This window comes from Cyanistes caeruleus, chromosome 35 (genome assembly GCF_971803275.1).
Source record: "Cyanistes caeruleus chromosome 35, bCyaCae1.hap1.1, whole genome shotgun sequence".
NCBI classification, from domain to species: Eukaryota; Metazoa; Chordata; class Aves; order Passeriformes; family Paridae; genus Cyanistes; species Cyanistes caeruleus.
In genome coordinates this window covers 1,109,682-1,136,754 of record NC_141736.1, presented here as the reverse complement: position 1 = coordinate 1,136,754, position 27,073 = coordinate 1,109,682, and the positions used below count along the sequence as shown (strand labels likewise).

Here is a 27,073-nt window from a genome sequence, read left to right as displayed (position 1 = left end):
TAAAGTTGAGGTTTGGTTGAGGTTGGGTTGGAGTTAAGGATTGAGTTGTGGGTTGGAGTTCAGGGTTGGAGTTAAGAGTTGAGTTAAGGGTTGGAGTTGGGTTGGAGTTAAGGATTGAGTTCAGGGTTGAGTTGAGGGTTGGAGTTAAGGATTGAGTTGAGGATTGAGTTGAGGGTTGGAGTTGAGGGTTGGAGTTAAGGGTTGAGGTTGGATTTGATCCCGAATTTTGGATGGAAGTCATTGCACATCTTCATCCTCATCCTCACATCCTCATCCTCACATCCTCATCCTCACATCCTCATCTTCATCCTCATCCCCATCCCCACATCCTCATCCCCATCCCCACATCCTCATCCTCATCCTCACATTCTCACATCCTCACATTCTCACATCCTCATCCTCATCTTCATCCCCACATCCCCATCCCCACATCCCCATCCCCACATCCCCATCCCCACATCCCCATCCCCACATCCCCATCCCCTCATCCCCATCCCCACATCCCCATCCCCACATCCCCATCCTCATCCTCACATCCCCATCCCCACATCCCCATCCCCACATCCCCATCCCCACATCCTCATCCTCATCCTCACATCCTCATCCTCACATCCCCATCCCCACATCCCCATCCCCACATCCCCATCCCCACATCCCCATCCCCACATCCCCATCCCCACATCCCCATCCCCTCATCCCCATCCCCACATCCTCATCCTCATCCTCACATCCTCATCTTCATCCTCACATCCCCATCCTCACATCCCCATCCCCACATCCCCATCCCCACATCCTCATCCTCATCCTCACATCCTCATCCTCACATCCCCATCCCCACATCCCCATCCCCACATCTTCATCCTCATCCTCACATCCTCATCCTCACATCCTCATCTTCATCCCCACATCCCCATCCCCACATCCCCATCCCCACATCCCCATCCCCTCATCCCCATCCCCACATCCCCATCCTCATCCTCACATCCCCATCCCCACATCCCCATCCCCACATCCCCATCCCCTCATCCCCATCCCCACATCCCCATCCTCATCCTCACATCCCCCCATCCCCACATCCCCATCCCCACATCCCCATCCCCACATCCTCATCCTCATCCTCACATCCTCATCCTCATCCTCACATCCCCATCCCCACATCTTCATCCTCATCCTCACATCCCCCCATCCTCACATTCTCACATCCTCATCTTCATCCCCACATCTTCATCCCCACATCCCCATCCCCACATCTTCATTCTCACATCCTCATCCTCACATCCGCATCCTCACATCCCCATCCCCACATCCCCATCCTCATCCTCACATCCGCATCCTCACATCCTCATCTTCATCCTCACATCCCCATCCCCACATCCCCATCCTCACATCCCCATCCCCACATCCTCATCCTCATCCTCACATCCTCATCCTCATCCTCACATCCCCCCATCCTCACATTCTCACATCCTCATCTTCATCCCCACATCTTCATCCCCACATCCCCATCCCCACATCCCCATCCCCACATCCCCATCCCCACATCCCCATCCTCACATCCCCATCCCCATCCCCATCCCCTCATCCTCATCCTCACATCCCCCCATCCCCACGCCGCTGCTCACCGGCCGTGTCCCCGTTGCCAGGTTACAGCGGTAACAGCGGCCGCGGCAGCGGTGGCAACAGCTACTCCGGGGGTGGCTCCTACAACTCGGGCTCCCACGGGGGCTACGGCGGCTCCGGGGGCGGGGGCTCCTCGTACCAAGGTAAGGCAGGTCAGTATTGGCACCCCGAGCTGCCGGGTGGGGCCGTGCCCCAGCTCCACGGTGATCCTAATGCTTCCTTCTTCCTCCTCTTCCTCCTTTTTCCTTCCTCCTTCTTCCTCCTCTTCCTCCTTTTTTCTTCCTCCTTCTTCCTCCTCTTCCTCCTTTTTTCTTCCTCCTTCTTCCTCCTCTTCCTCCTTTTTTCTTCCTCCTTCCTCCTTCTTCCTCCTCTTCCTCCTTTTTTCTTCCTCCTTCTTCCTCCTCTTCCTCCTTTTTTCTTCCTCCTTCTTCCTCCTCTTCCTCCTTTTTTCTTCCTCCTTCTTCCTCCTCTTCCTCCTTTTCTCTTCCTCCTTCTTCCTCCTCTTCCTCCTTTTTTCTTCCTTCTTCTTCCTCCTCTTCCTCCTTTTTTCTTCCTCCTTCTTCCTCCTCTTCCTCCTTTTTTCTTCCTCCTTCTTCCTCCTCTTCCTCCTTTTTTCTTCCTCCTTCTTCCTCCTCTTCCTCCTTTTTTCTTCCTCCTTCTTCCTCCTCTTCCTCCTTTTTTCTTCCTCCTTCCTCCTCCTCTTCCTCCTTTTTTCTTCCTCCTTCTTCCTCCTCTTCCTTCTTTTTTCTTCCTCCTTCTTCCTCCTTTTTTCTTCCTCCTTCTTCCTCCTCTTCCTCCTTTTTTCTTCCTCCTTCTTCCTCCTCTTCCTCCTTTTTTCTTCCTCCTTCTTCCTCCTCTTCCTCCTTTTTTCTTCCTCCTTCTTCCTCCTCTTCCTCCTTTTTTCTTCCTCCTTCCTCCTTCTTCCTCCTCTTCCTCCTTTTTTCTTCCTCCTTCCTCCTTCTTCCTCCTCTTCCTCCTTTTTTCTTCCTCCTTCCTCCTTCTTCCTCCTCTTCCTCCTTTTTTCTTCCTCCTTCTTCCTCCTCTTCCTCCTTTTTTCTTCCTCCTTCCTCCTTTTTCCTCATCTTCCTCCTTCTTCTTCCTCCTCTTCCTCCTTCTTCCTTCCTCATTACTCGTTTCTCCTTCTCCTCTTCCTCCTTCCCCTTCTCCTCCTCCTCTTCCTTCTCCTCATCCTCCTCCTTCCTCTTCCTTTTCATCCTCCTCCTCCTTCCTCCTTCCTTCTTCCACCTCCTCTTCTTCGTCCTCATCCTTGTCCTTCTCCTTCCTCCTCCTCCTCCTCCCCCTCCTCTTCCTCTTCCTTCTCCTTCCTCCTCCCCCTTCTTCCTCCTTCCACCTCCTCATCCTCCTCCTTCTTCCTTCCTCTTTTCCTCCTCTTCCTCCTCCCCTTCCTCCTCCTTCTCCTCCTCTTCCTTCTCCTCCTCCTCCTCCTCCCCTTCATCTTTCTCCTCCTGCTGCTCCTCCTCTTCCTCGTCCTACTCCTCCTCCTCTCCTTCCTCCTCCTCCTCTTCCTTCTCCTCGTCCCCCTTCTTCCTCCTCTTCCTTACTCCTTCTTCCTTCCCCTTCTCCCCCTTCTCCTCCTCCTAATCCTTGTCCTCCTCCTCTTCATCCTCCTTCTCCTCCTCCTGTTGCTCTTCCTTCCTCCTTCCCCTTCCCCTTCTCCTCCTCCTCCTCCTCCTCCTTCTCCTCCTCCTGCTCTTCATCCTCCTCCTTCTCCTCCTGCTCTTCCTTCCTCCTTCCCCTTCTCCTCCTCCTTCTCCTCCTCCTGCTCTTCCTTCCTCCTCCTCCTCCTCCTTTTCCCCTTCCTCCTTCTTCCTCCTCCTCCTGTTCTTCCTCCTTCCTCCTCCTCCCCTTCCTCCTTCCTCCTCCTCCTCCTTTTCCCCTTCCTCCTTCCTCCTTCCTCCTCCTCCTCCTGTTCTTCCTCCTTCCTCCTTCCTCCTCCTCCCCTTCCTCCTTCCTCCTCCTCCTCCTTTTCCCCTTCCTCCTCCTCCTCCTCCTCCTCCTCTCCTCCCCCCACAGGCGGATACTCCTCCCAGTCCAACTACAACTCCCCGGGCTCCCAGAACTACAGCGGCCCCCCCAGCTCCTACCAGGCGTCGCAGGGCGGATACGGCAGGAACGAGCACAGCATGAGTTACCAGTACAGATAAACCCCCGTTCTTCCTCCTCCTCCTCCTCCTCCTCCTCCTCCTCCTCCTTCCCTCCGGATCCTCCGGATTTTATCCCCTTTTTCCCATTTTTCCCCCTTTTTTCCCCCCCAAAATCCCGTTGCTCTGTGTGACCCCCGTCACCTCCGGGCCTCTATTTAATGGGTCGTAGTTGCCACGACGACTTGGTTTAAATAGGATTATTATTATTATTTTTTTTTTGTGGGGGGTTTTTGGTTTTGTTTTTTTTTTTGGGGTTATTTTTTGAGGTTTTGGGGTTTTTTTGGGGAAGTCGATCCGATTCCGGAGCCTTTTCCCAGGCCCCGGCGAAGGGAGGGGCCCTCGTTGTTCTGCTTTTGTGAAGTGCGTTAAAAAGGAGCTTTTTTCGGTATTTTTTGGTGGTTTCAGTTTGTTTTTTTGGGGAAGGGGGTTGTGGGAGGGGGGTGGAGATGAATAAACCCCAAAATTTGGGATGGTTCAGGTTCCCGATGCGTCGTCGTGCAAATCCAAAGGTTCAAAGTGTGGAGGAGTCTCATAAAAATAACCCCAAATTCCGAGTGTTGGTTCGTGAAAATCCTTAGGTGCAGAACTGGGGCCGGACTGGGACAGGACTGGGGCTGAACTGGGACAGGACTGGGGCCAAAATGGGGCTGAACTGGGACAGGACTGGGGCTGAACTGGGACAGGACTGGGGCCAAAATGGGGCTGAAATGGGACAGGACTGGGGCTGAAATGGGGACAGGACTGGGGCCGGACTGGGACAGGACTGGGGCCAAAATGGGGCTGAAATGGGACAGGACTGGGGCCAAAATGGGGCTGAAATGGGACAGGACTGGGGCTGAACTGGGACAGAATTGGGGCCAAAATGGGGCTGAAATGGGACAGGACTGGGGCTGAACTGGGGCCGGACTGGGACAGGACTGGGGCTGAACTGGGACAGGACTGGGGCTGAACTGGGGCAGCACTGGGGCCAAAATGGGGCTGAAATGGGACAGGACTGGGGCCGAACTGGGACAGGACTGGGGCTGAAATGGGGCCGAACTGGGGCTGAACTGGGGCTGAACTGGGACAGGTCTGGGGCCAAAATGGGGCTGAAATGGGACAGGACTGGGGCTGAACTGGAGCTGAACTGGAGCAAAACTGGAGCTGAACTGGGACCAAACTGGGGCAGAACTGGGGCTAAACTGGGGCTGAACTGGGACTGAACTGGAGCTGAACTGGGACCAAACTGGGGCTGAACTGGGGCAGAACTGGGGCTGAACTGGGGCTGAACTGGAGCTGAACTGGGGCAGAACTGGGGCTGAACTGGAGCTGAACTGGGACCAAAGTGGAGCTGAACTGGAGCTGAACTGGGACCAAACTGGGGCAGAACGGGAGCTGAACTGGGGCCAAACTGGAGCTGAACTGGGGCAGAACTGGGGCTGAACTGGGGTCTCGTGGCTCCTTTGGATGAGCCTGGTGCCGCTGGCTCCAGATCGCTCCGTGCCGGAGCCGGATCCTGGAAACACCGGGAACGGGGCCTGGAATGTGTCAGATACCGGGGAAACACCGGGAACGGGGCCTGGAATGTGTCAGATACCGGGGAAACACCGGGAACGGGGCCTGGAATGTGTCAGATACCGGGGAAACACCGGGAACGGGGCCTGGAGCGGGGCACGGCCCCTCAAACACCGGGAACGGCTCCTGGAGCGGGGCACGGCCCCTCAAACACCGGGAACGGCTCCTGGAGCGGGGCACGGCCTCTCAAACACCGGGAACAGGGCCTGGAGCGGGGCACGGCCTCTCAAACACCGGGAATTGCTCCAGGAGCGGGGCACGGCCTCTCAAACACCGGGAACGGCTCCTGGAGCGGGGCACGGCCTCTCAAACACCGGGAACGGGGCCTGGAGCGGGGCACGGCCTCTCAAACACCGGGATCGGCTCCTGGAGCGGGGCACGGCCTCTCAAACCCCAGGAACGGGGCCTGGAGCGGGGCACGGCCTCTCAAACACCGGGAACGGGGCCTGGAATGTGTCAGATTCCGGGGAAACACCGGGAACGGCTCCTGGAATGTGTCAGATTCCGGGGAAACACCCGGAACAGTTTCTGGAACAAGGCACGGCCCAGCAAACATCGGGAACGAGGATTGGAATGTGTCAGCTCCCGGAAACCCCGGAAATGGGGCTTGGAACGTGTCAGATCCCGGCAAACACCGGGAACAGCTCCTGGAACGAGGCACAGCCCAGCAAATACCGGGAACGGCTCCTGGAACAAGGCACGGCCTCTCAAACCCCGGGAACGGCTCCTGGAACGTGTCAGATCCCGGGAAACACCAGGAACAGCTCCTGGAATGTGTCAGATCCCGGGAAACACCGGGATCGGGGCTTGGAATGTCTCAGATCCCAGGAAACCCCAGGATCAGCTCCTGGAACGTGTCAGATCCCAGCAAACACCGGGAATGGGGCTTGGAATGTCTCAGATCCCAGCAAACACCGGGAATGGGGCTTGGAATGTCTCAGATCCCAGCAAACCCCAGGATCGGCTCCTGGAACGGGGCACGGCCCCTCAAAAACTGGGAATGGCATCTGGAGTGGGGCACGGCCTCTCAAACACCGGGATCGGGGCTTGGAACGTGTCAGATACCGGGGAAACACCGGGAACGGGGCCTGGAGCGGGGCACGGCCCCTCAAACACCGGGAATGACATCTGGAGTGGGGCACGGCCTCTCAAACACCGGGATCGGGGCTTGGAACGTGTCAGATCCCAGGAAACACCGGGATCGGCTCCTGGAACGTGTCAGATCCCAGCAAACACCGGGAATGGGGATTGGAATGTGTCAGATCCCGGCAAACCCCGGGATCGGCTCCTGGAACGTGTCAGATCCCAGCAAACACCGGGATCGGGGCTTGGAATGTCTCAGATCCCGGGAAACACCGGGAACGGCTCCTGGAACGGGAACGGCCCCTCAAAAACTGGGAATGGCATCTGGAGTGGGGCACGGCCCAGCAAACACCGGGAACGGGGCTTGGAATGTGTCAGATACCGGGGAAACACCGGGAATGGGGATTGGAATGTGTCAGATCCCAGCAAACCCCGGGATCGGCTCCTGGAACATGACAGATCCCGGGAAACACCTGGAACAGTTCCTGGAATGTCTCAGATCCCGGCAAACCCCAGGATCGGCTCCTGGAATGTGTCAGACCCCAGGAAACCCCGGGATCAGCTCCTGGAATGTCTCAGATCCCGGGAAACCCCAGGATCGGCTCCTGGAATGTGTCAGACCCCAGGAAACCCCGGGATCGGCTCCTGGAACACGACAGATCCCGGGAAATCCCGGGATCGGCTCCTGGAATGTCTCAGATCCCGGGAAACGCCGGGATCAGCTCCTGGAATGTGTCAGATCCCAGGAAACCCCGGGATCAGCTCCTGGAATGTGTCAGATCCCGGCAAACACCGGGATCGGCTCCTGGAATGTCTCAGATCCCAGGAAACCCCGGGATCAGCTCCTGGAATGCCTCAGATCCCAGGAAACACCGGGAACAGGGCTTGGAATGTCTCAGATCCCAGCAAACACCGGGATCAGTTCCTGGAATGTCTCAGATCCCAGGAAACCCCGGGATCGCTGCCCAGATCGAGGCACATTCCAGCTCCGGGGCCCCTTCCCCACCCGGGTCCGTCGGGACGGCGGCACCGACACCCGCCAGGCTCCAGCCCTTTTATTAAAAACATCGGATATAAATTAACGCCAGGCGGCGGATCCCGGATCCCGGCGGATCCCGGCGGATCCCAGCGGATCCCGGCGGATCCCAGCGGATCCCGGATCCATCCCGAATAACCAAGGAACGGCTCGGAGGGACAGGAGTGACCACGGCCAGGGACACCAGGAGGGCTCAGTCAGTGGATCCCAGTGACACCCGGGGATCCCGGTGATACCAGGGGATCCCGGTGATACCAGTGGATCCCGGTGATACCAACAGATCCCGGTGACACCGGTGGATCCTGGCACAGTCAGGGACACCAGGAGGGCTCAGTCAGTGGATCCCAGTGCCACCAGCAGATCCCAGTGACAGTCAGTGGATCCCAGTGACAGTCAGTGGATCCCAGTGACAGTCAGTGGATCCCAGTGCCAGTCAGTGGATCCCAGTGAGAGTCAGTTGATCCCGGCACCAGCAGCAGTTCCCAGTGAGTCAGTGGATCCCAGTGAGAATCAGTGGATCCCAGCGCCACCAGCAGATCCCAGTGAGAGTCAGTTGATCCCGGCACCAGCAGCAGATCCCAGTGACAGTCAGTGGATCCCAGTGAGAATCAGTGGATTCCAGCACCAGCAGCAGATCCCGGCACCACCAGCAGCAGATCCCAGTGACAGTGGATCCCAGTACCACCACCAGCAGATCCCAATGACAGTCAGTGGATCCCGGTGCCAGTCAGTGGATCCCAGCACCAGCAGCAGATCCCAATGACAGTCAGTGGATCCCGGTGCCAGTCAGTGGATCTCAGCACCAGCAGCAGATCCCAATGACAGTCAGTGGATCCCGGTGAGAATCGGTGGATCCCAGTGACAGCGGATCCCAGTGACAGTCAGCGGATCCCAGCACCAGCAGCAGATCCCAATGACAGTCAGCGGATCCCAGCAGCAGATCCCAATGACAGTCAGTGGATCCCGGCGCCAGCAGCAGATCCCAGTGACAGTCAGTGGATCCCGGTGAGAATCGGTGGATCCCAGTGACAGACAGTGGATCCCAGCACCAGCAGCAGATCCCAATGACAGTCAGTGGATCCCAATGACAGTCAGTGGATCCCAGCAGCAGATCCCGGCCCTCCCAGCCTAGGGACACTGCTCCCTGCCCTGTGTGAAGTGCGGCCAGAGCCGCAGCAGCTCCCGGGGCCCGTAGTGATGAACCATCACCAGGCGGCGGAACCGGCAGCGCTCGTACTCCAGCCGGTACATGGCGAACGTCCCCGGCGGCGGATCGGTGACCGCCACGCCCAGCGCGTGCAGGCAGATCCCCACGAAGGCGTCCTCCATGTTGATGAGCGGCAGCGTCTGCGCCGCGGCGAAGACGCGCAGGGCCAGGTCCCCCGAGAGGACGTAGCCGGGCCCGCCGCAGTAGGGCGGGTAGGTGTCGTTGGGGTAAACCTCCCGCGGCACGAACCACTTGTAAGCGCGGTTCCGGAGCGGCCCGGTGTGCCGGTAGACGTAACCCGTGAGGAAATCGCTCCTGGGAGGCCTCAGCAAGCCCGCCAAGAACTCCAGGTTGAGGAAGACGTCGTGGTCGGCCTTCATCACGTAGCTGGCGTTGGCACAGTAGCGGCTCACCCACTCCAAGCCCATCAGCGTCTTGAGCGTCAGGTTGTTGTAGGTGTCGAGGAAATCCTGCTGGAGCAGGTCGCGGTGGAGCTCGTCCTCCTCCAGCAGCACCGGCCGCAGCTCCTCGCCGAAGGCCGGGTGGACGCCCAGCAGGAAGAGCCGCAGCACGTCCAGCCCCGGCACCGCGCTCTCGTTGCCCCAGGTGCGGCGCACGGCGTCGCGGGCGGCCAGGTCGGCCGGGGACGTGACCACCAGCAGCACCAGGAACGGCGTCCGCCCCCGGCACTTTTCGGGGTGGTTGAGGAGGAAGCGGTAGGGGTGGGGGTAGGGGGGTTGGAGGGGGTGGCGGGTGGGCGCCGTGGCGTTGTTGGGGCGCGGGGTCGCGCCGGGGGTGGTGGCGGTGACGGGGGGACGCGGCTCGGGGCGGGAGTGCAGGGCCAGCAGGGCCAGGGCTGCGGCCACCGGCAGCGCCAGCAGGCGGGAGATGGTGGGGAGCTTCATGGCGGAGCTGTGGGGTGGGAGAGGGAAATGGGGTCACGACGGAAACGGGAGGGCAGGGAAATGTCAGGGATCAGCCAAATCCCGATCCTGGGGGTGCCCAAATCCTGGTGACAGCCAAATCCTGACACCCAAATCCTGGTGACACTCAAATCCTGACAGCCAAATCCCGGTGACACCCAAATCCTGACACCCAAATCCTGACAGCCAAATCCTGGTGACACCCAAATCCTGACACCCAAATCCTGGCGACAGCCAAATCCTGACACCCAAATCCTGGTGACACCCAAATCCTGACACCCAAATCCCAGGGACACCCAAATCCTGGTGACAGCCAAAACCTGGTGACAGCCAAATCCTGACACCCAAATCCCAGGGACACCCAAATCCTGGTGACACCCAAATCCTGACACCCAAATCCCTCTGAGACCCAAATCCCGGCACCCAAATCCTGACACCCAAATCCCTCTGACACCCAAATCCTGACACCCAAATCCCTCTGACACCCAAATCCCAATCCTCGGGGTGCCCAAACCCCAGTGACACCCAAATCCTTCTGACACCCAAATCCCACTGACACCCAAAACCTGACACCCGAATCCCACCAGCACCCAAATCCCAGGGACCTGAGCATCCGGATCCTGGGGGTGTCCAAATCCCACCAGCACCCAAATCTTGACACCCAAATCCCGGTGACACCCAAATCCTTCTGACACCCAAATCCCAGCACCCAAATCCTCACCCCAAATTCCATTGACACCCAAATCCCAATCATGGGGGTGCCCAAACCCCAGTGACACCCAAATCCTGACACCCAAATCCCACTGACACCCAAATCCTGGTGACACCCAAATCCTGGTGACACCCAAATCCCAGCACCCAAATCCTGGCACCCAAATCCCGGCACCCAAATCCCAATCCTGGGGGTTCCCAAACCCCAGTGACACCCAAATCCTTCTGACACCCAAATCCCAGCACCCAAATCCTCACCCCAAATTCCATTGACACCCAAATCCCAGGGACACCCAAATCCTGACACCCAAATCCTGGTGACAGCCAAATCCCGGTGACACCCAAATCCTGACCGAGCCCCAAACCCCGCCCCCTGCACCCACCTGAGCCCCAAACCCCGCCCCCTGCACCCACCTGAGCCCCAAACCCCGCCCCCTGCACCCACCTGAGCCCCAAACCCCGCCCCCTGCACCCACCTGAGCCCCAAACCCCGCCCCCTGCACCCACCTGAGCCCCACCCCCTGCACCCACCTGAGCCCCAAACCCCGCCCCCTGCACCCACCTGAGCCCCAAACCCCGCCCCCTGCACCCACCTGAGCCCCAAACCCCGCCCCCTGCACCCACCTGAGCCCCACCCCCCCCTTGCCGACCCCTCCCCACAGTCCCCGGCTGCCCCTCCCCCTCCCAGGGTGTCCCTGCCCCTCCCCCCCTTTAAGGGACACTCCCCCCGAGCCCCTCCCCCACACTCCCGGATCCCCCCCCTGCCCCTCCCCCACACTCCCGGATCCTCCCATCCCCCTCCCCATTCCCGGATCCCCCTGAGCCCCCTCCCCCACATTCCCCGAGCCCCCTCCCCATTCCCGGATCCCCTGAGCCCCCTCCCCCACATTCCCCGAGCCCCCTCCCCATTCCCGGATCCCCTGAGCCCCCTCCCCCACATTCCCCGAGCCCCCTCCCCATTCCTGGGGTCCCCCCATCCCCCCTCCCCATTACCCGAGCCCCCTCCCCATTCCCGTTTCCCCCCGGATCCCCCTCCCCATTCCCGGATCCCCTGAGCCCCCTCCCCATTCCTGGGGTCCCCCCCTCCCCATTCCCCCCCGGATCCCCCTCCCCATTCCCGGATCCCCCCGAGACCCCTCCCCATTCCCGGATCCCCCCGAGACCCCTCCCCATTCCCGGATCCCCCCGGATCCCCCTCCCCATTCCCGGATCCCCTGAGCCCCCTCCCCATTCCCGGATCCCCTGAGCCCCCTCCCCCACATTCCCCGAGCCCCCTCCCCATTCCCGGATCCCCCTCCCCATTCCCGGATCCCCTGAGCCCCCTCCCCATTCCTGGGGTCCCCTGAGCCCCCTCCCCATTCCTGGGGTCCCCCCGTCCCCCCTTCCCCATTCCCTGAGTCCCCTCCCCATTCCCAGAGCCCCCTCCCCATTCCCGTTTCCCCCTGGATCCCCCTTCCCATTCCCTGAGCCCCCTCCCCATTCCCGGATCCCCTGAGCCCCCTCCCCCACATTCCCCGAGCCCCCTCCCCATTCCTGGGGTCCCCCCATCCCCCTTCCCCATTCCCCGAGCCCCCTCCCCATTCCCTGAGCCCCCTCCCCATTCCCGGATCCCCCTCCCCATTTCCCGGATCCCCCTCCCCATTCCCTGAGCCCCCTCCCCATTCCCGGATCCCCCTCCCCATTTCCCGGATCCCCCTCCCCATTCCCTGAGCCCCCTCCCCATTCCCGGATCCCCCTCCCCATTCCCGGATCCCCCTCCCCATTCCCCGAGCCCCCTCCCCATTCCCAGATCCCCCTCCCCATTCCCTGAGCCCCCTCCCCATTCCCGTTCCCCCCGGATCCCCCTCCCCATTCCCTGAGCCCCCTCCCCATTCCCCGAGCCCCCTCCTTATTCCCTGAGCCCCCTCCCCATTCCCTGAGCCCCCTCCCCATTCCCCCAGCCCCCTCCCCATTCCCTGAGCCCCCTCCCCATTCCCTGAGCCCCCTCCCCATTCCCCGAGCCCCCTCCCCATTCCCTGAGCCCCCTCCCCATTCCCGTTCCCCCCGGATCCCCCTCCCCATTCCCGTTCCCCCCCGAGCCCCCTCCCCATTCCCCGAGCCCCCTCCCCGTTCCCCCCCGGATCCCCCTCCCCATTCCCGGTTCCTGATAAGGCTCCGGACGCGATAAGAGCGGGAGGCGCCGCCAGGGGCCCACCAGTTCCACCAGTCAGACCAGTTTGGGGGTCTCGGGGGAGCTCTGGGGGTCCTGGGGCTGAGTCCAGCCCCTCCCAGTTCATCCCAGTTCACCCCAGTTCACCCCAGTTCCCCCACTTTGCCTTCAGCCCTTCCCAGTCCTCCCAGTGGCTCCCAGTTTGTTCCAGGCGCTGCTTCCGGCCCTTCCCAGTCCCTCCCAGTCCCTCCCAGTCCCTCCCAGTCCCCCCAGTACTGGGAGGGGGCGGTCAGGGTCCCTCACTGGTCCCTGGCTGACCCCCAGGACCCCCCCGGGGGTCTCACCCCGCCCCTCCCAGCGTGTCCCAGTGCTCCCAGTAACTCCCAGTGCTCCCAGTAACTCCCAGTCGTGTCCCAGTCACTCCCAGTGACTCCCAGTGCTCCCAGTAACTCCCAGTTACCTCCGAGTGCCAGTCCCAGTAACTCCCAGTGCTCCCAGTAACTCCCAGTTACCTCCGAGTGCCAGTCCCAGTAACTCCCAGTGACTCCCAGTTGTGTCCCAGTCTCTCCCAGTGCCTCCCAGTGACTCCCAGTGACTCCCAGTTAGCTCCAGGTGCAGCTCCCAGTGCTCCCAGTGGCTCCCAGTGCTCCCAGTAACTCCCAGTCGTGTCCCAGTCGCTCCCAGTAACTCCCAGTAACTCCCAGTTACCTCTGAGTGCCAGTCCCGGTACTTCCCAGTGCTCCCAGTAACTCCCAGTCGTGTCCCAGTCACTCCCAGTCACTCCCAGTGGCTCCCAGTAACTCCCAGTAGCTCCCAGTGGTGTCCAGCTGCAGCTCCCAGTAACTCCCAGTAACTCCCAGTAACTCCCAGTAACTCCCAGTGGCTCCCAGTGCCTCCCAGTGGCTCCCAGTGGCTCCCAGTGGCTCCCAGTCACTCCCAGTGGCTCCCAGTTGTGTCCCAGTCACTCCCAGTGCCTCCCAGGTGCAGCTCCCAGTAACTCCCAGTGGCTCCCAGTGGCTCCCAGTGGCTCCCAGTTGTGTCCCAGTCACTCACGGTGGCTCCCAGTGACTCCCAGGTGCAGCTCCCAGTGCCTCCCAGTAACTCCCAGTGCCTCCCAGTGGCTCCCAGTGCCTCCCAGGTGCAGCTCCCAGTAACTCCCAGTAACTCTCAGTGGCTCCCAGTAGCTCCCAGTTGTGTCCCAGTCACTCACGGTGGCTCCCAGTGGCTCCCAGGTGCAGCTCCCAGTGGCTCCCAGTGGCTCCCAGTGGCTCCCAGTAACTCCCAGTCACTCCCAGTAACTCCCAGTCGTGTCCCAGTAACTCCCAGTGGCTCCCAGTGGCTCCCAGTAACTCCCAGTAACTCCCAGTGGTCCCAGTAACTCCCAGTGGCTCCCAGTAACTCCCAGTAACTCCCAGTAACTCCCAGTAACTCCCAGTAGCTCCCAGTGGCTCCCAGTAGCTCCCAGTGGCTCCCAGTAGCTCCCAGTAGCTCCCAGTCACTCACGGTGGCTCCCAGTGGCTCCCAGTCACTCCCAGTAACTCCCAGTCGTGTCCCAGTCACTCACGGTGGCTCCCAGTTGCTCCCAGTTGCTCCCAGTCCCCGCCCGCGGTGGCTCTGTGGCCGCCGTGCCCGGCAGGGGCAGAAATGTGGGGACAGAGGTGACGCAGGTGCCACGCCCTGGGCTGGCCCCGCCCCCCGGGCCACACCCAGAGCTCCTCCAACTTCCTCGTGCGGTGGCAGCGGGGACAAAGTGGGGTCACCACGGGGACACCAAAGTGGGGACACCAAAGTGGGGTCACCACGGGGACACCAAAGTGGGGACACCAAAGTGGGGACACCACGGGGGTCACCAAAACTGGGGACACCAGAAACTGGGGACACCAAAACTGGGGACACCACGGGGGTCACCAAACTGGGGACACCAAAAACTGGGGTCACACCAAGGTCACCAAAACTGGGGACACCAAAAAAACTGGGGACACCAAAACTGGGGACACCAAAACTGGGGTCACCACGGGGGTCACCAAAACTGGGGTCACACCAAGGTCACCAAACTGGGGACACCAAAAACTGGGGACACCCCAGGGGACACCCCGGGGTCACCACGGGGACACCAAACTGGGGACACCTCGGGGTCACCCGAAACCTGGGGACACCAAACTGGGGTCACACCAAGGTCACCAAACTGGGGACACTGGGAGGACACCGAACTGGGGACACCAGAAACTGGGGACACCCCGGGACCACCAAAACTGGGGACACCAAACTGGGGACACCCCAGGGGACACCTCGGGGTCACCAGAAACTGGGGACACCAAACTGGGGTGACACCAAGGTCACCAAACTGGGGACACCAAAAACTGGGGTCACACCGGGGTCACCCCGGGGACACCAAACTGGGGTCACTGAACTGGGGTCACACCAAGGTCACCGAAGTGGGGACACCAAAAACTGGGGACACCAAAAACTGGGGTCACACCAAGGTCACCAAATTGGGGACACCGGGAGGACACCGAACTGGGGACACCAAAAACTGGGGACACCCCGGGACCACCAAAACTGGGGACACCAAACTGGGGTCACACCAAGGTCACCAAACTGGGGACACCAAACTGGGGTCACACCAAGGTCACCAAACTGGGGACACCAAACTGGGGTCACACCAAGGTCACCAAACTGGGGACACCCCGGGACCACCAAAACTGGGGTCACCAAACTGGGGACACCTCGGGGTCAGCCTGGGGTCACCACGGGGACACCAAAACTGGGGACACCGAACTGGGGACACCCCAGGGGACACTGAACTGGGGTCACACCAAGGTCACCAAAACCTGGGGACACTGAACTGGGGACACCGAAGTGGGGACACCGTGGACACACAGGTGTCACCCCAGGGTGACAGGGACACAGGGGGGTCACCAAACAGGTGCCACCGTGGTTAGACAGGTGTCACCACAGGGGTGACAGGGACACTCAGGTGCCACCACAGGAGTGACGGGGACACAGGGGTCACCAAACAGGTGCCACCATGGTTAAACAGGTGTCACCACAGGGGTGACAGGGACACGCAGGTGTCACCACAGACGTTCAGGTGCCACCCCAGGGGTGACAGGGACACTCAGGTGCCACCCCAGGGGTGACAGGGACACGCAGGTGCCACCACAGGGGTGACAGGGACACGCAGGTGTCACCACAGGGCTGACGGGGACACGCAGGTGTCACCATGGACACTCAGGTGCCACCCCAGGGGTGACAGAGACACGCAGGTGTCACCAAACAGGTGTCACTGTGGTCACACAGGTGTCACCATGGACACTCAGGTGTCACCAGGTGGACATGCAGGTGCCACCCCAGAGGTGACAGGGACACTCAGTGTCCCCAGAGTGTCCCCAAGTGACCCCAGAGTGTCCCCAAAGTGTCCCCAAAGTGTCCCCAGAGTGTCCCAAAGTGACCCCAAAGCATCCTCAAGTGTCCCCAAAGCGTCCCCAAGTATCCCAAAGCATCACCAAGGTGTCCCAAAGTGTCCCCAAGTGTCCCCAGGTGTCCCCAGAGTGTCCCCAGGAGTCCCCAGAGTGTTGCCAGGTGTCCCCAAGTGTCCCCAGAGTGTCCCAGAAGTGTCCCCAAAGTGTCCTCAGAGTGTCCCCAGGTGTCCCCAGAATGTCCCCAGAATGTCCCCAAAGTGTCTCCAGGTGTCCCCAGAGTGTCCCAAAGTGTCCCCAAAGTGTCCCCAGGTGTCCCCAGGTGTCCCCAAAGTGTCCCCAAAGTGTCCCCAGGTGTCCCCAGGTGTCCCCAAAGTGTCCCCAGGTGTCCCCAGAATGTCACCAGTGTCCCCAAAGTGTCCCAAAAGTGTCCCCAAAGTGTCCCCAAGTGTCCCCAAAGTGTCCCAAAAGTGTCCCCAAAGTGTCCCAAAAGTGTCCCCAAAGTGTCCCCAAAGTGTCCCCAGAATGTCACCAGTGTCCCCAAAGTGTCCCCAGGTGTCCCCAGCCCATCAGAACCGCAGCAGCCGCTCCCTTCCAAATTCTTTTATTTCCGTTCTTTAAAAAAACCCCAAAACAGTAAAAAAATAAAACCAAAACCGTAAAAAAACCCCAAATCCCGGTGGGGGAGGGGATTCAGGAGCCTGGGGGGGTCCCCTGGGAATTTGGGGCGATCCTGGGGGGTCTCCCCTCAATCCAGGGGAACTGGGGGTGCTCCTGGGGGTCTCCCCTGGGAATTTGGGGCAGTTCTGGGGGGTCTCCCCTCAATCCAGGGGGTCCCCTGGGAATTTGGGGTGGTCCTGGGGGTCTCCCCTGGGAATTTGGGGCAGTTCTGGGGGTCTCCCCTCAATCCAGGGGGTCCCCTGGGAATTTGGGGTGGTCCTGGGGGTCTCCCCTGGGAATTTGGGGCAGTTCTGGGGGTCTCCCCTCAATCCAGGGGGTCCCCTGGGAATTTGGGGTGGTCCTGGGGGTCTCCCCTGGGAACCTGGGGTGCTCCTGGGGGTCTCCCCTCAATCCAGGGGAACTGGGGGTGACCCTGGGGGTCTCCCCTGGGAATTTGGGGCAGTTCTGGGGGGTCTCCCCTCAATCCAGGGGGTCCCCTGGGAATTTGGGGTGGTCCTGGGGGTCTCCCCTGGGAATTTGGGGCAGTTCTGGGGGTCTCCCCTCAATCCAGGGGGTCCCCTGGGAATTTGGGGTGGTCCTGGGGGTCTCCCCTGGGAATTTGGGGCAGTTCTGGGGGTCTCCCCTCAATCCAGGGGGTCCCCTGGGAATTTGGGGTGCTCCTGGGGGTCTCCCCTGGGAATCTGGGGTGCTCCTGGGGGTCTCCCCTGGGAATTTGGGGTGGATTCTGGGGGGTTTCCCCTGGGAATTTGGGGTGGTCCTGGGGGTCTCCCCTGGGAATTTGGGGTGCTCCTGGGGGTCTCCCCTCAGTCCAGGGGGATCCCCACAGACCCCAGAGCCTCCCGAGCCCAGGCCGGGGGTCCCCCGCGCCCCCCGTACATGGTGGCCATGAACTCCCGCACGAACTCCGGGAAGCGCCGCTGGACGATGCTCTCCCGGATGGAACCCATCAGCTTCATCTGAGGAGGGGTCCCGAGGCTCAGGGGGGGCTCTGAGACCCCCAAAACCCCCCCAAAACCCCCCCCAGAAGCCCCCAGCCCCACCTGGTAAGCGACGTTGTGCAGGGTGAGCAGGTGCAGTGCGGCCGTGTTGGAGCGGAGCAGAGCGTGCAGGAACGCCCTGGAATGCCTGGAAAAAAGAGAGGGAACGGGGAATTCGGGGAGGGGGAGACACCTGGGAGACCCCTCCCCAAAATCTGCGCCCACCTCCGGCAGGCGGGGCAGCCGCAGTCGGCGTCGATGGGTCGGAAATCTTTGGCGAATCGCTGATTTTTCAACTGCAGGGACCCCCAGGGCACCAAAGCCGAACCGAAACGCTGCACGAGGGGGTGTTGGGGAGGGTTATGGGGGTCCCCAAAACCTTGGGGAGGGGTCTGGGGGTCCCCAAATCCCCCTGCAGACCCCCACTCACCGCCGTGCGCGTGGGGAAGACGCAGTCGAACATGTCGCAGCCCAGCGCCACGCAAACCACCAGGTCCGTGGCGTAGCTGAGGGGGGCGAATTGGGGCTGAATGCGGGGGTCCCCCGGGGGTTTTTGGGGGTCCCCCGAAGCCCCCAGACTCACCCCACGCCCATCAGGTAGCGGGGTTTGTCCCGGGGCAGGTGCTCGGCGCTCAGCTTCACCGTGCGCCAGAAGCTCGACTTGTCCTCGCCCCCGCTCAGGCCCCCGATGGCGAATCCCGGCACGTCCCGCTGGGTCATGGCTGGGAAACGGGGGTGGGAGACCCCCAAATCAGCCCTGGGACCCCCAAAATCAGCCCTGGGACCCCCAAAATTATCCCTGGGACCCCCGAGATCAGCCTTGGGACCCCCAAATCAGCCCTGGGACCCCCAAAATCAGCCCTGGGACCCCCCTGGGACCCCCAAATCAGCCCTGGGACCCCCCCCCAGGACCCCCAAATCAACCTCGGGACCCCCAAAATCAGCCCTGGGACCCCCCTGGGACCCCCAGAGCTGCCCCAGAACCCCCAGAGCCCGTCCCGAGCAGGAGTGAGGCAGAGGAGGGTGAGGAAGGTGAGGAGGATGAGGAAGATGAGGAAGGTGAGGAAGTTGATGAAGATGAAGAAGCTGATGAAGATGAAGAAGCTGAGGAAGATGAGCAGGCTGAGGAAAGTGAGGAAGATGAAGGTGAGGAAGCTGTGGAGGTGAGACTGAGGAGGACGAGGAAGATGAAGAAGCTGAGGAAGGTGATGAAGATGAGGAAGATGAAGAAGCTGAGGAAGATGAGCAGGCTGAGGAAGGTGATGAAGATGAGGAAGATGAGCAAGGTGAGGAACATGAGGAGGATGAGGAGGATGAGGAAGCTGAGGAAGCTGAGCAGGCTGATGAAGCTGATGAAGAAGATGAGGAAGGTGATGAAGATGAGGAAGGTGATGAAGATGAGGAAGATGAGCAAGGTGAGGAACATGAGGAGGATGAGGAAGATGAAGAAGCTGAGGAGGATGAGCAGGCTGATGAAGCTGATGAAGATGAAGAAGCTGAGGAGGATGAGGAAAGTGAGGAAGGTGTGGGGGCGAGACTGAGGAGCACGAGGAGGATGAGGAAGGTGATGAAGATGAGCAGGCTGAGGAAGATGAAGAAGCTGAGGAAGATGAGGAAGCTGAGGAAGCTGAGCAGGCTGATGAAGCTGAGGAAGATGAGGAAGCTGAGGAGGATGAGGAAAGTGAGGAAGGTGTGGGGGTGAGACTGAGGAGCACGAGGAGGATGAGGAAGGTGATGAAGATGAGCAGGCTGAGGAAGATGAAGAGCTGATGAAGATGAGGAAGCTGAGAAAGACAAGGAAGGTGAGGAAGCTGAGGAGGGTGATGCAGATGAGGAAGGTGAGGAAGATGAAGAAGCTGAGCAGGCTGAGGAAGGTGATGAAGATGAGGAAGGTGAGGAAGATGAAGAAGCTGAGCAGGATGAGGAAGGTGATGAAGATGAGGAAGCTGAGGAAGATAAGGAAGGTGATGAAGCTGAGCAGGCTGAGGAGAATGAAGAAGCTGAGGAGGATGAAGAGGATGAGGAAGCTGAAGAAGGTGAGGAAGCTGATGAAAATAAGGAAGGTGATGAAGATGAGCAGGCTGAGGAAAGTGAGGAAGATGAGGAAGGTGAGGAAGCTGTGGAGGTGAGACTGAGGAGGACGAGGAAGGTGATGAAGATGAGCAGGCTGAGGAAGATGAAGAAGCTGAGGATGAGGAGGATGAGGAAGATGATGAGGAGGATGGGGAAGATGAAGAAGCTGAGGAAGGTGAGGAAGCTGAGGAGGATGAGGAGGATGAGGAAGCTGAGGAGGATGAGGAAGATGAAGAAGCTGAGGAAGCTGAGCAGGCTGATGAAGCTGATGAAGATGAGGAAGATGAGGAAGGTGAGGAAGCTGAGGAGGATGAGGAAGGTGAGGAAGGTGAAGGGGCGAGACTGAGGAGGATGAGGAGGACGAGGAAGGTGAGGAAGATGAGCAGGCTGAGGAAGATGAAGAAGCTGAGGAAGATGAAGAAGTTGATGAAGATGAAGAAGCTGAGGAAGATTAGGAAGGTGAGAAAGATGAGCAGGCTGAGGAAGGTGAGGAAGATGAGGAAGGTGAGGAAGCTGTGGAGGCGAGACTGAGGAGGACGAGGAAGATGAAGAAGCTGAGGAGGATGAGGAAGATGAAGAAGCTGAGGAAGGTGATGAAGATGAGGAAGATGAGCAAGGTGAGGAACATGAGGAGGATGAGGAAGATGAAGAAGCTGATGAAGCCGAGGAGGATGAGGAAGCTGATGAAGCTGATGAAGCTGATGAAGCCGAGGAACATGAGGAGGATGAGAAGGCTGAGGAAGATGAAGAAGCTGAGGAAGGTGATGAAGATGAGGAAGATGAGCAAGGTGAGGAACATGAGGAGGATGAGGAGGATGAGGAAGGTGAGGAAGATTAGCAGGCTGAGGAGGATGAAGAAGCTGATGAAGCTGAGGAGGATGAAGAAGCTGATGAAGCTGAGGAGGATGAGGAAGGTGAGGAAGCTGAGGAGGATGAGGAAGGTGAGGAAGGTGTGGGGGTGAGACTGAGGAGCACGAGGAGGAGGAAGGTGATGAAGCTGAGCAGGCTGAGGAAGATGAAGAAGCTGAGGAAGATGAGGAAGATGAGGAGGCTGAGGAAGATGAAGAAGCTGAGGATGAGGAGGATGAGGAAGATGATGAGGAGGATGGAGAAGATGAAGAAGCTGAGGAAGGTGATGAAGATGAGGAAGATGAGCAAGGTGAGGAACATGAGGAGGATGAGGAGGATGAGGAGGATGAGGAAGATGAAGAAGCTGATGAAGCCGAGGAGGATGAGGAAGGTGAGGAAGCTGATGAAGCTGATGAAGCCGAGGAACATGAGGAGGATGAGGAGGCTGAGGAAGATGAGGAAGCTGAGGATGAGGAGGATGAGGAGGATGAGGAGGATGATGAGGAGGATGAGGAAGATGAAGAAGCTGAGGAAGATGAAGAAGCTGAGGAAGGTGATGAAGATGAGGAGGCTGAGGAAGCTGAGGAAGCTGAGGAGGATGAAGAAGTTGAGGAGGATGAGGAGGCTGAGGAAGATGAAGAAGCTGAGCAGGCTGAGGAGGATGAAGAAGTTGAGGAGGATGAGGAAGCTGATGAAGCTGATGAAGCTGATGAAGCCGAGGAACATGAGGAGGATGAGGAGGCTGAGGAAGGTGAGGAAGCTGAGGAGGATGAGGAAGCTGAGCAGGCTGAGGAGGATGAAGAAGTTGAGGAGGATGAGGAGGCTGAGGAAGATGAAGAAGCTGAGGATGAGGAGGATGAGGAGGATGATGAGGAGGATGAGGAAGATGAAGAAGCTGAGGAAGATGAAGAAGCTGAGGAAGGTGATGAAGATGAGGAGGCTGAGGAAGCTGAGGAAGCTGAGGAGGATGAAGAAGTCGAGGAGGATGAGGAGGCTGAGGAAGATGAAGAAGCTGAGCAGGCTGAGGAGGATGAAGAAGCTGAGGAGGATGAGGAAGGTGAGGAAGCTGATGAAGCTGATGAAGCCGAGGAACATGAGGAGGATGAGGAGGCTGAGGAAGGTGAGGAAGCTGAGGAGGATGAGGAGGATGAGGAGGACGAGGAAGGTGATGAAGCTGAGCAGGATGAGGAAGATGAAGAAGTTGATGAAGATGAGGAAGCTGAGGAGGATGAGGAGGATGAAGAAGTTGAGGAGGATGAGGAAGGTGAGGAAGCTGATGAAGCCGAGGAACATGAGGAGGATGAGGAAGGTGAGGAAGCTGAAGAAGCTGAGGAGGATGAGGAAGCAGAGGGAGCTGAAGAAGCTGATGATGATGATGATGAAGCTGAGCAGGCTGACGCAGCTGATGATGATGAAGCTGATGATGATGAAGATGAAGGCCCCACCTCGGATGCAGCGCAGGCGCAGTTCGGGCTCCAGCCCCCCCTGGACGATGGCGAACAGGAGCTGCTGCTGCGGGCGGGCGTGAGCGGCCACACAGCGATCCAGCCAGCGCACTGACCTGGGGAGGGGGCACAAAATGGGTCTGGGGGCTTCCCTGGGGGGTCACACAGTGATCCAGCCAGCGGATGGACCTGGGGAGGGGGCACAAAATGGGTCTGGGGGCTTCCCTGGGGGGTCACACAGCGATCCAGCCAGCACACAGACCTGGGGAGGGGGCACAAAATGGGTCTGGGGGCTTCCCTGGGGTGTCCCTGGGGGTCACACAGCGATCCAGCCAGCGCACTGACCTGGGGAGGGGGCACAAAATGGGTCTGGGGGCTTCCCTGGGGGGTCACACAGTGATCCAGCCAGCGGATGGACCTGGGGAGGGGGCACAAAATGGGTCTGGGGGCGTCACACAGCGATCCAGCCAGCGAATGGACCTGGGGAGGGGGCACAAAATGGGTCTGGGGGGGTCACACAGCGATCCAGCCAGCGAATGGACCTGGGGAGGGGGCACAAAATGGGTCTGGGGGCTTCCCTGGGGGGTCTGGGGGGGCCACACAGCGATCCAGCCAGCGAACAGACCTGGGGAGGGGGCACAAAATGGGTCTGGGGGTGTCCCTGGGGGTCACACAGCGATCCAGCCAGCGCACTGACCTGGGGAGGGGGCACAAAATGGGTCTGGGGGCGTCCCTGGGGGGTTACACAGCGATCCAGCCAGCGAATGGACCTGGGGAGGGGGCACAAAATGGGTCTGGGGGCTTCCCTGGGGGGTCTGGGGGGGTCACACAGCGATCCAGCCAGCGAACTGACCTGGGGAGGGGGCACAAAATGGGTCTGGGGGCTTCCCTGGGGGGTCACACAGCGATCCAGCCAGCGAATGGACCTGGGGAGGGGGCACAAAATGGGTCTGGGGGCTTCCCTGGGGGGTCACACAGTGATCCAGCCAGCACACAGACCTGGGGAGGGGGCACAAAATGGGTCTGGGGGCGTCCCTGGGGGGTCACACAGCGATCCAGCCAGCACACAGACCTGGGGAGGGGGCACAAAATGGGTCTGGGGGCTTCCCTGGGGTGTCCCTGGGGGTCACACAGCGATCCAGCCAGCGAATGGACCTGGGGAGGGGGCACAAAATGGGTCTGGGGGCTTCCCTGGGGGGTCACACAGCGATCCAGCCAGCGAATGGACCTGGGGAGGGGGCACAAAATGGGTCTGGGGGCTTCCCTGGGGTGTCCCTGGGGGTCACACAGCGATCCAGCCAGCGAATGGACCTGGGGAGGGGGCACAAAATGGGTCTGGGGGCGTCCCTGGGGGGTCTGGGGGGGTCACACAGCGATCCAGCCAGCGAATGGACCTGGGGAGGGGGCACAAAATGGGTCTGGGGGCTTCCCTGGGGTGTCCCTGGGGGTCACACAGCGATCCAGCCAGCGAATGGACCTGGGGAGGGGGCACAAAATGGGTCTGGGGGCTTCCCTGGGGGTCACACAGCGATCCAGCCAGCGAACTGACCTGGGGAGGGGGCACAAAATGGGTCTGGGGGCGTCCCTGGGGGGTCTGGGGGGGTCACACAGCGATCCAGCCAGCGAACAGACCTGGGGAGGGGGCACAAAATGGGTCTGGGGGCTTCCCTGGGGGGTCTGGGGGGGTCACACAGCGATCCAGCCAGCGAACTGACCTGGGGAGGGGGCACAAAATGGGTCTGGGGGCGTCACACAGCGATCCAGCCAGCAAACTGACTTGGGGAGGGGGGAAATGGGTCTGGGGGTGTCACAGAGGGGTCTGGGGGCGTCCCTGGGGGTATGGGGGGGCTCACACAGCGATCCAGCCAGCACACAGACCTGGGGAGGGGGGAAATGGGGGGAAAAGGGGGTCTGGGGGGGGTCCCAGAGGGGTCTGGGGGCGTCCCTGGGGGTCCCAGAGGGTCCCAGGAGAGTTCCAGGAGGGTCAGGGGGTCCCAGGGGGGTCTCAGGGGGGTCCCAGGGGGGTCTCAGGGGGTCCCAGGGGGGTCTCAGGGGGGTCCCAGGAGTTCTCAGGGGAGTCCCTGGGGGTCCCAGGGCGGTCCCAGGGGGGTCCCAGGGGGTCCCAGGGGGTCTCAGGGGGGTCTCAGGGGATCCCAGGGGGGTCCCAGGGGGTCCCAGGGGGGTCTCAGGGGATCCCAGGGGGGTCTCAGGGGGGTCCCAGGGGGGTCTCAGGGGGGTCCCAGGGGGGTCTCAGGGGGGTCTCAGGGGATCCCAGGGGGGTCTCAGGGGGGTCTCAGGGGGGTCCCAGGAGTTCTCAGGGGGTCCCAGGGGGTCTCAGGGGGTCTCAGGGGGTCTCAGGGGGTCCCAGGAGGGTCCCAGGAGGGTCCCAGGGGGTCCCAGGGGATCCCAGGGGGGTCTCAGGGGGGTCTCAGGGGGGTCCCAGGGGGGTCCCAGGAGGGTCCCAGGGGGGTCTCAGGGGGTTCTCAGGAGGTCCCAGGGGGTCTCAGGGGGTCCCAGGGGGGTCTCGGGGGTCCCCACCTGTCCATGGCCTCCTCGACGCGCGGGCCCGTGGTCGTGCTGCTCACGACATCGTCCAGCTGCATCACGATATCGGCACCTGGGGGGCGGGGAGGGGTCAGGGGGGGCTCCCCCACCCTCGGGGGGGCTCCCCAATTCCTGAGAGGGGTCAGGGGGGCTCCCCCATCCCCGGGGGGGCTCCCCAATTCCTGGGAGGGGTCAGGGGGGCTCCCCCATCCCCGGGGGGGCTCCCCAATTCCTGGGAGGGGTCAGGGGGGGCTCCCCCATCCCCGGGGGGGCTCCCCAATTCCTGGGAGGGGTCAGGGGGGGCTCCCCCACCCTCGGGGGGGCTCCCCAATTCCTGGGAGGGGTCAGGGGGGCTCCCCCATCCCCGGGGGGGCTCCCCAATTCCTGAGAGGGGTCAGGGGGGCTCCCCCATCCCCGGGGGGGCTCCCCCAATTCCTGGGAGGGGTCAGGGGGGGCTCCCCCATCCCCGGGGGGGCTCCCCAATTCCTGGGAGGGGTCAGGGGGGGCTCCCCAATTCCTGAGAGGGGTCGGGGGGGCTCCCCCATCCCCGGGGAAGGTCAGGAGGGGGCTCCCCCCATTCCTGGGGGGGTCCCAGGGGGATCCCAGGAGGCTCAGGGGGTCCCAGGAGAGTCTCAGAGGGGTCCCAGGAGGGTCCGGGGGGGTCAGGAAGGGTCTCCCCCCACCCTCAGGGGTCCAGGGGGGTTCAGGAAGGGTCTCCCCCCATCCCCTGGGGGTTTGGGGGGGGTCCCAGAGGGGGTCTCAGGGGTCCCAGGAGGGTTCAGGAAGGGTCCCAGGGGGTCCCAGGAGGGTCCCGGGGGTCCCAGGAGGATCTCAGGGGGTTCAGGGGGGGTCCCAGGAGGATCTCAGGGAGTCCCGGGGGTCCCAGGTGGGTTCAGGGGGGTCCCGGGGGTCCCAGGAGGATCTCAGGGGGGTCCCAGGGGGGGTCCCGGGGGTCCCCCCGGGCTCACCCAGCGCGTTCTGGATCTCCATGGATCTCTCGGGGCTCAGGAAGGATCTCAGGGGGTTTGGGGGGTTCAGGGGGGTCCCGGGGGTCCCAGGGGGGTCCCAGGGGGGGTCCCGGGGGTCCCAGGGGGGGTCCCGGGGGTCCCCCCGGGCTCACCCAGCGCGTTCTGGATCTCCATGGATCTCTCGGGGCTCAGGAAGGGTCCCAGGGGGTCCCGGGGGGGGTCTCAGGGGGTTCAGGGGGGTCCCGGGGGTCCCAGGGGGGTCCCCCCGGGCTCACCCAGCGCGTTCTGGATCTCCATGGATCTCTCGGGGCTCAGCAGGATCCTCTCCCCGCCGTGCGGGGGCTGGAACCGAACCCCCTCCTCCGAAACCTCGGCCAGCTCCAGCAGTGAAACCATCTGGAACCCGCCGCTGTCCTGGGGGGACCCCAAAAACCCCAAAACGCCGATGGGGGAGGGGTCCCGACCCCCCCAAAAACCCCCCCAAATTCGGGGGGACCCCCCCCATTTCTCACCGTCAGGAGGTTGTGAGGCCAATCCATGAACCCGTGCAGGCCCCCGGAGCGCCGGACCAGCTCCGAACCCTGCGGGGATGAACGGAGAGCTCGCCAGAGTCCCCGGGAACACCCCGGGACCCCCCCGGTGCCGCTCCCGGTGCCGCTCACCGGCCGCGTGCCCAGGTGGAAGGTGTTGCCCAGGCAGATGCGGCAGCCCAGCGCCGCCAGCTGCGCCGCCGTCAGGCCCTTGGCGGTGCCGCGGGTGCCCACGGGCATGAAGACCGGGCAGGGCACGGTGCCGTGGGGCAGCCGCAGCTCCCCGGCCCGGGCGCGGCTCCGCCCGCACTCGGCCACGATCCGCAGCACCGGGACCGGGGGACCCGCGGTGGGCGCCGCCATCTTTGGAGCGCGTGACCGGAAAAGGCGGTGCCGGCTACCGGAAGTGACCGTTACCAAGGTAACGAGGGAGCCATGTTGGGCCTTGTGGGGTTTGGGGGGAGCGCCCGGGAGCGGAGACGCCCGAAGACCCCGCGGGGATCGCCCAAAATCCACGGAGACCCCTCCAAACCCGGACGGGGCAGGGAGCGGAGCCAATTCCTGCCGGTTCCGGTCCCTGCAGGGGGAGATCCCAGGAGGTTCCCGGGGCGTTCCAGCCCCGGCGCTTCGCTTCGGGACTCCGGTTCCCCGTGAGCGAGCGCGCGACGCTCCACGGGCACGGCAGGGCCGCCAAACACCGGGAGAGCGAGAAGGAACGGCTGACTGATGGCTGGCTGATTAATTGCGGGAGGGTTTTTCCCGTCGCTAAGGTTCCCGTCCCGGTTGCATTGGTCGGGTTGGTGGGAGCGGCGGGCACGGCGGGGAATGGCAGGGAGGGTGGGTGGGCTCCCGGTGCGGGGCGGGCTCCCGGTGCGGGGCGGGCTCCCGGTGCTCTCCGGGCCGCCATTGGGCCTCGCTCCTGAGGGGAGCTCCCGCTCTCCAATGAAATGGCGGAAACGCCGCGGGAGGGCGGGACCACAGCGCCGCCGCCTCAGCTGACGCCGCAGCGCCTCCTCCTATTGGCTGCGAGGAATGAGCGACGGGCGGGCGGCCAATAGAAAGCGGGCTTTGGCTTCCCCTTCCCTCCCCTTTGCGGTGATTGGCGGCGCTCCGCTCCTATCAGCTCTGCGCGCTGGTTT

At 61.7% G+C, this 27,073-nt stretch overlaps 3 protein-coding genes across 18 annotated transcripts in view; 1 reads left to right on the top strand and 2 right to left on the bottom strand.

Annotated features, from left to right (window-relative positions):
• Positions 1 to 4,173, top strand: part of ILF3 (interleukin enhancer binding factor 3) — a 48,068-nt gene extending 43,895 nt beyond the window's left edge. For 8 of the 15 annotated variants that reach the window (XM_086871358.1, XM_086871354.1, XM_086871349.1 and 5 more), the window contains exons 19-20: positions 1,644 to 1,772; positions 3,655 to 4,173. In XM_086871358.1, coding sequence (XP_086727484.1) covers positions 1,644 to 1,772; positions 3,655 to 3,785 — 260 coding nt within the window. In that variant the 3' untranslated portion in view covers positions 3,786 to 4,173. The remainder of the gene's footprint in view (positions 1 to 1,643; positions 1,773 to 3,654) is intronic. The other 7 variants (XM_086871360.1, XM_086871359.1, XM_086871352.1 and 4 more) reach the window with 1 other exon arrangement.
• A 3,289-nt stretch (positions 4,174 to 7,462) lies between these two features.
• Positions 7,463 to 9,778, bottom strand: LOC147647635 (beta-1,3-galactosyltransferase 2-like). The gene has a single exon (XM_086871392.1). It carries the CDS (start codon positions 9,568 to 9,570, stop codon positions 8,587 to 8,589), a length of 984 nt encoding a protein of 327 aa, XP_086727518.1. The 5' UTR covers positions 9,571 to 9,778; the 3' UTR covers positions 7,463 to 8,586.
• A 6,677-nt stretch (positions 9,779 to 16,455) lies between these two features.
• QTRT1 (queuine tRNA-ribosyltransferase catalytic subunit 1) lies at positions 16,456 to 27,047 on the bottom strand. 2 transcript variants are annotated; one of them, XM_086871376.1, is made up of 10 exons: positions 26,067 to 27,047; positions 25,917 to 25,985; positions 25,680 to 25,818; positions 24,431 to 24,509; positions 21,893 to 22,081; positions 18,109 to 18,247; positions 17,956 to 18,031; positions 17,751 to 17,860; positions 17,589 to 17,673; positions 16,456 to 17,504 (listed from the first exon to the last, which is right to left on the bottom strand). In XM_086871376.1, the coding sequence occupies exons 1-10, from the start codon at positions 26,295 to 26,297 to the stop codon at positions 17,008 to 17,010; spliced, it is 1,614 nt and encodes a 537-aa protein (XP_086727502.1). In that variant the 5' UTR covers positions 26,298 to 27,047; the 3' UTR covers positions 16,456 to 17,007. The 2 variants fall into 2 exon arrangements, with proteins under 2 accessions (XP_086727502.1, XP_086727503.1); XM_086871377.1 differs by having other exon boundaries at positions 21,893 to 22,008.
• Positions 27,048 to 27,073: the final 26 nt, after the last annotated feature.

Coding starts and splice junctions, on each gene's coding strand:
- LOC147647635 (XM_086871392.1), bottom strand. CDS start 9,570: ATGAAGCTCCCCACCATCTCCCGCCTGCTGGCGCTGCCGGTGGCCGCA.
- QTRT1 (XM_086871376.1), bottom strand. CDS start 26,297: ATGGCGGCGCCCACCGCGGGTCCCCCGGTCCCGGTGCTGCGGATCGTG. Junction 22,082..24,430: donor GTCGAGGAGGCCATGGACAG/GTGGGGACCCCC, acceptor CCCCCTCCCCAG/GTCCATCCGCTGGCTGGATC. Junction 17,861..17,955: donor TCTTCCCCACGCGCACGGCG/GTGAGTGGGGGT, acceptor CCCCTCGTGCAG/CGTTTCGGTTCGGCTTTGGT.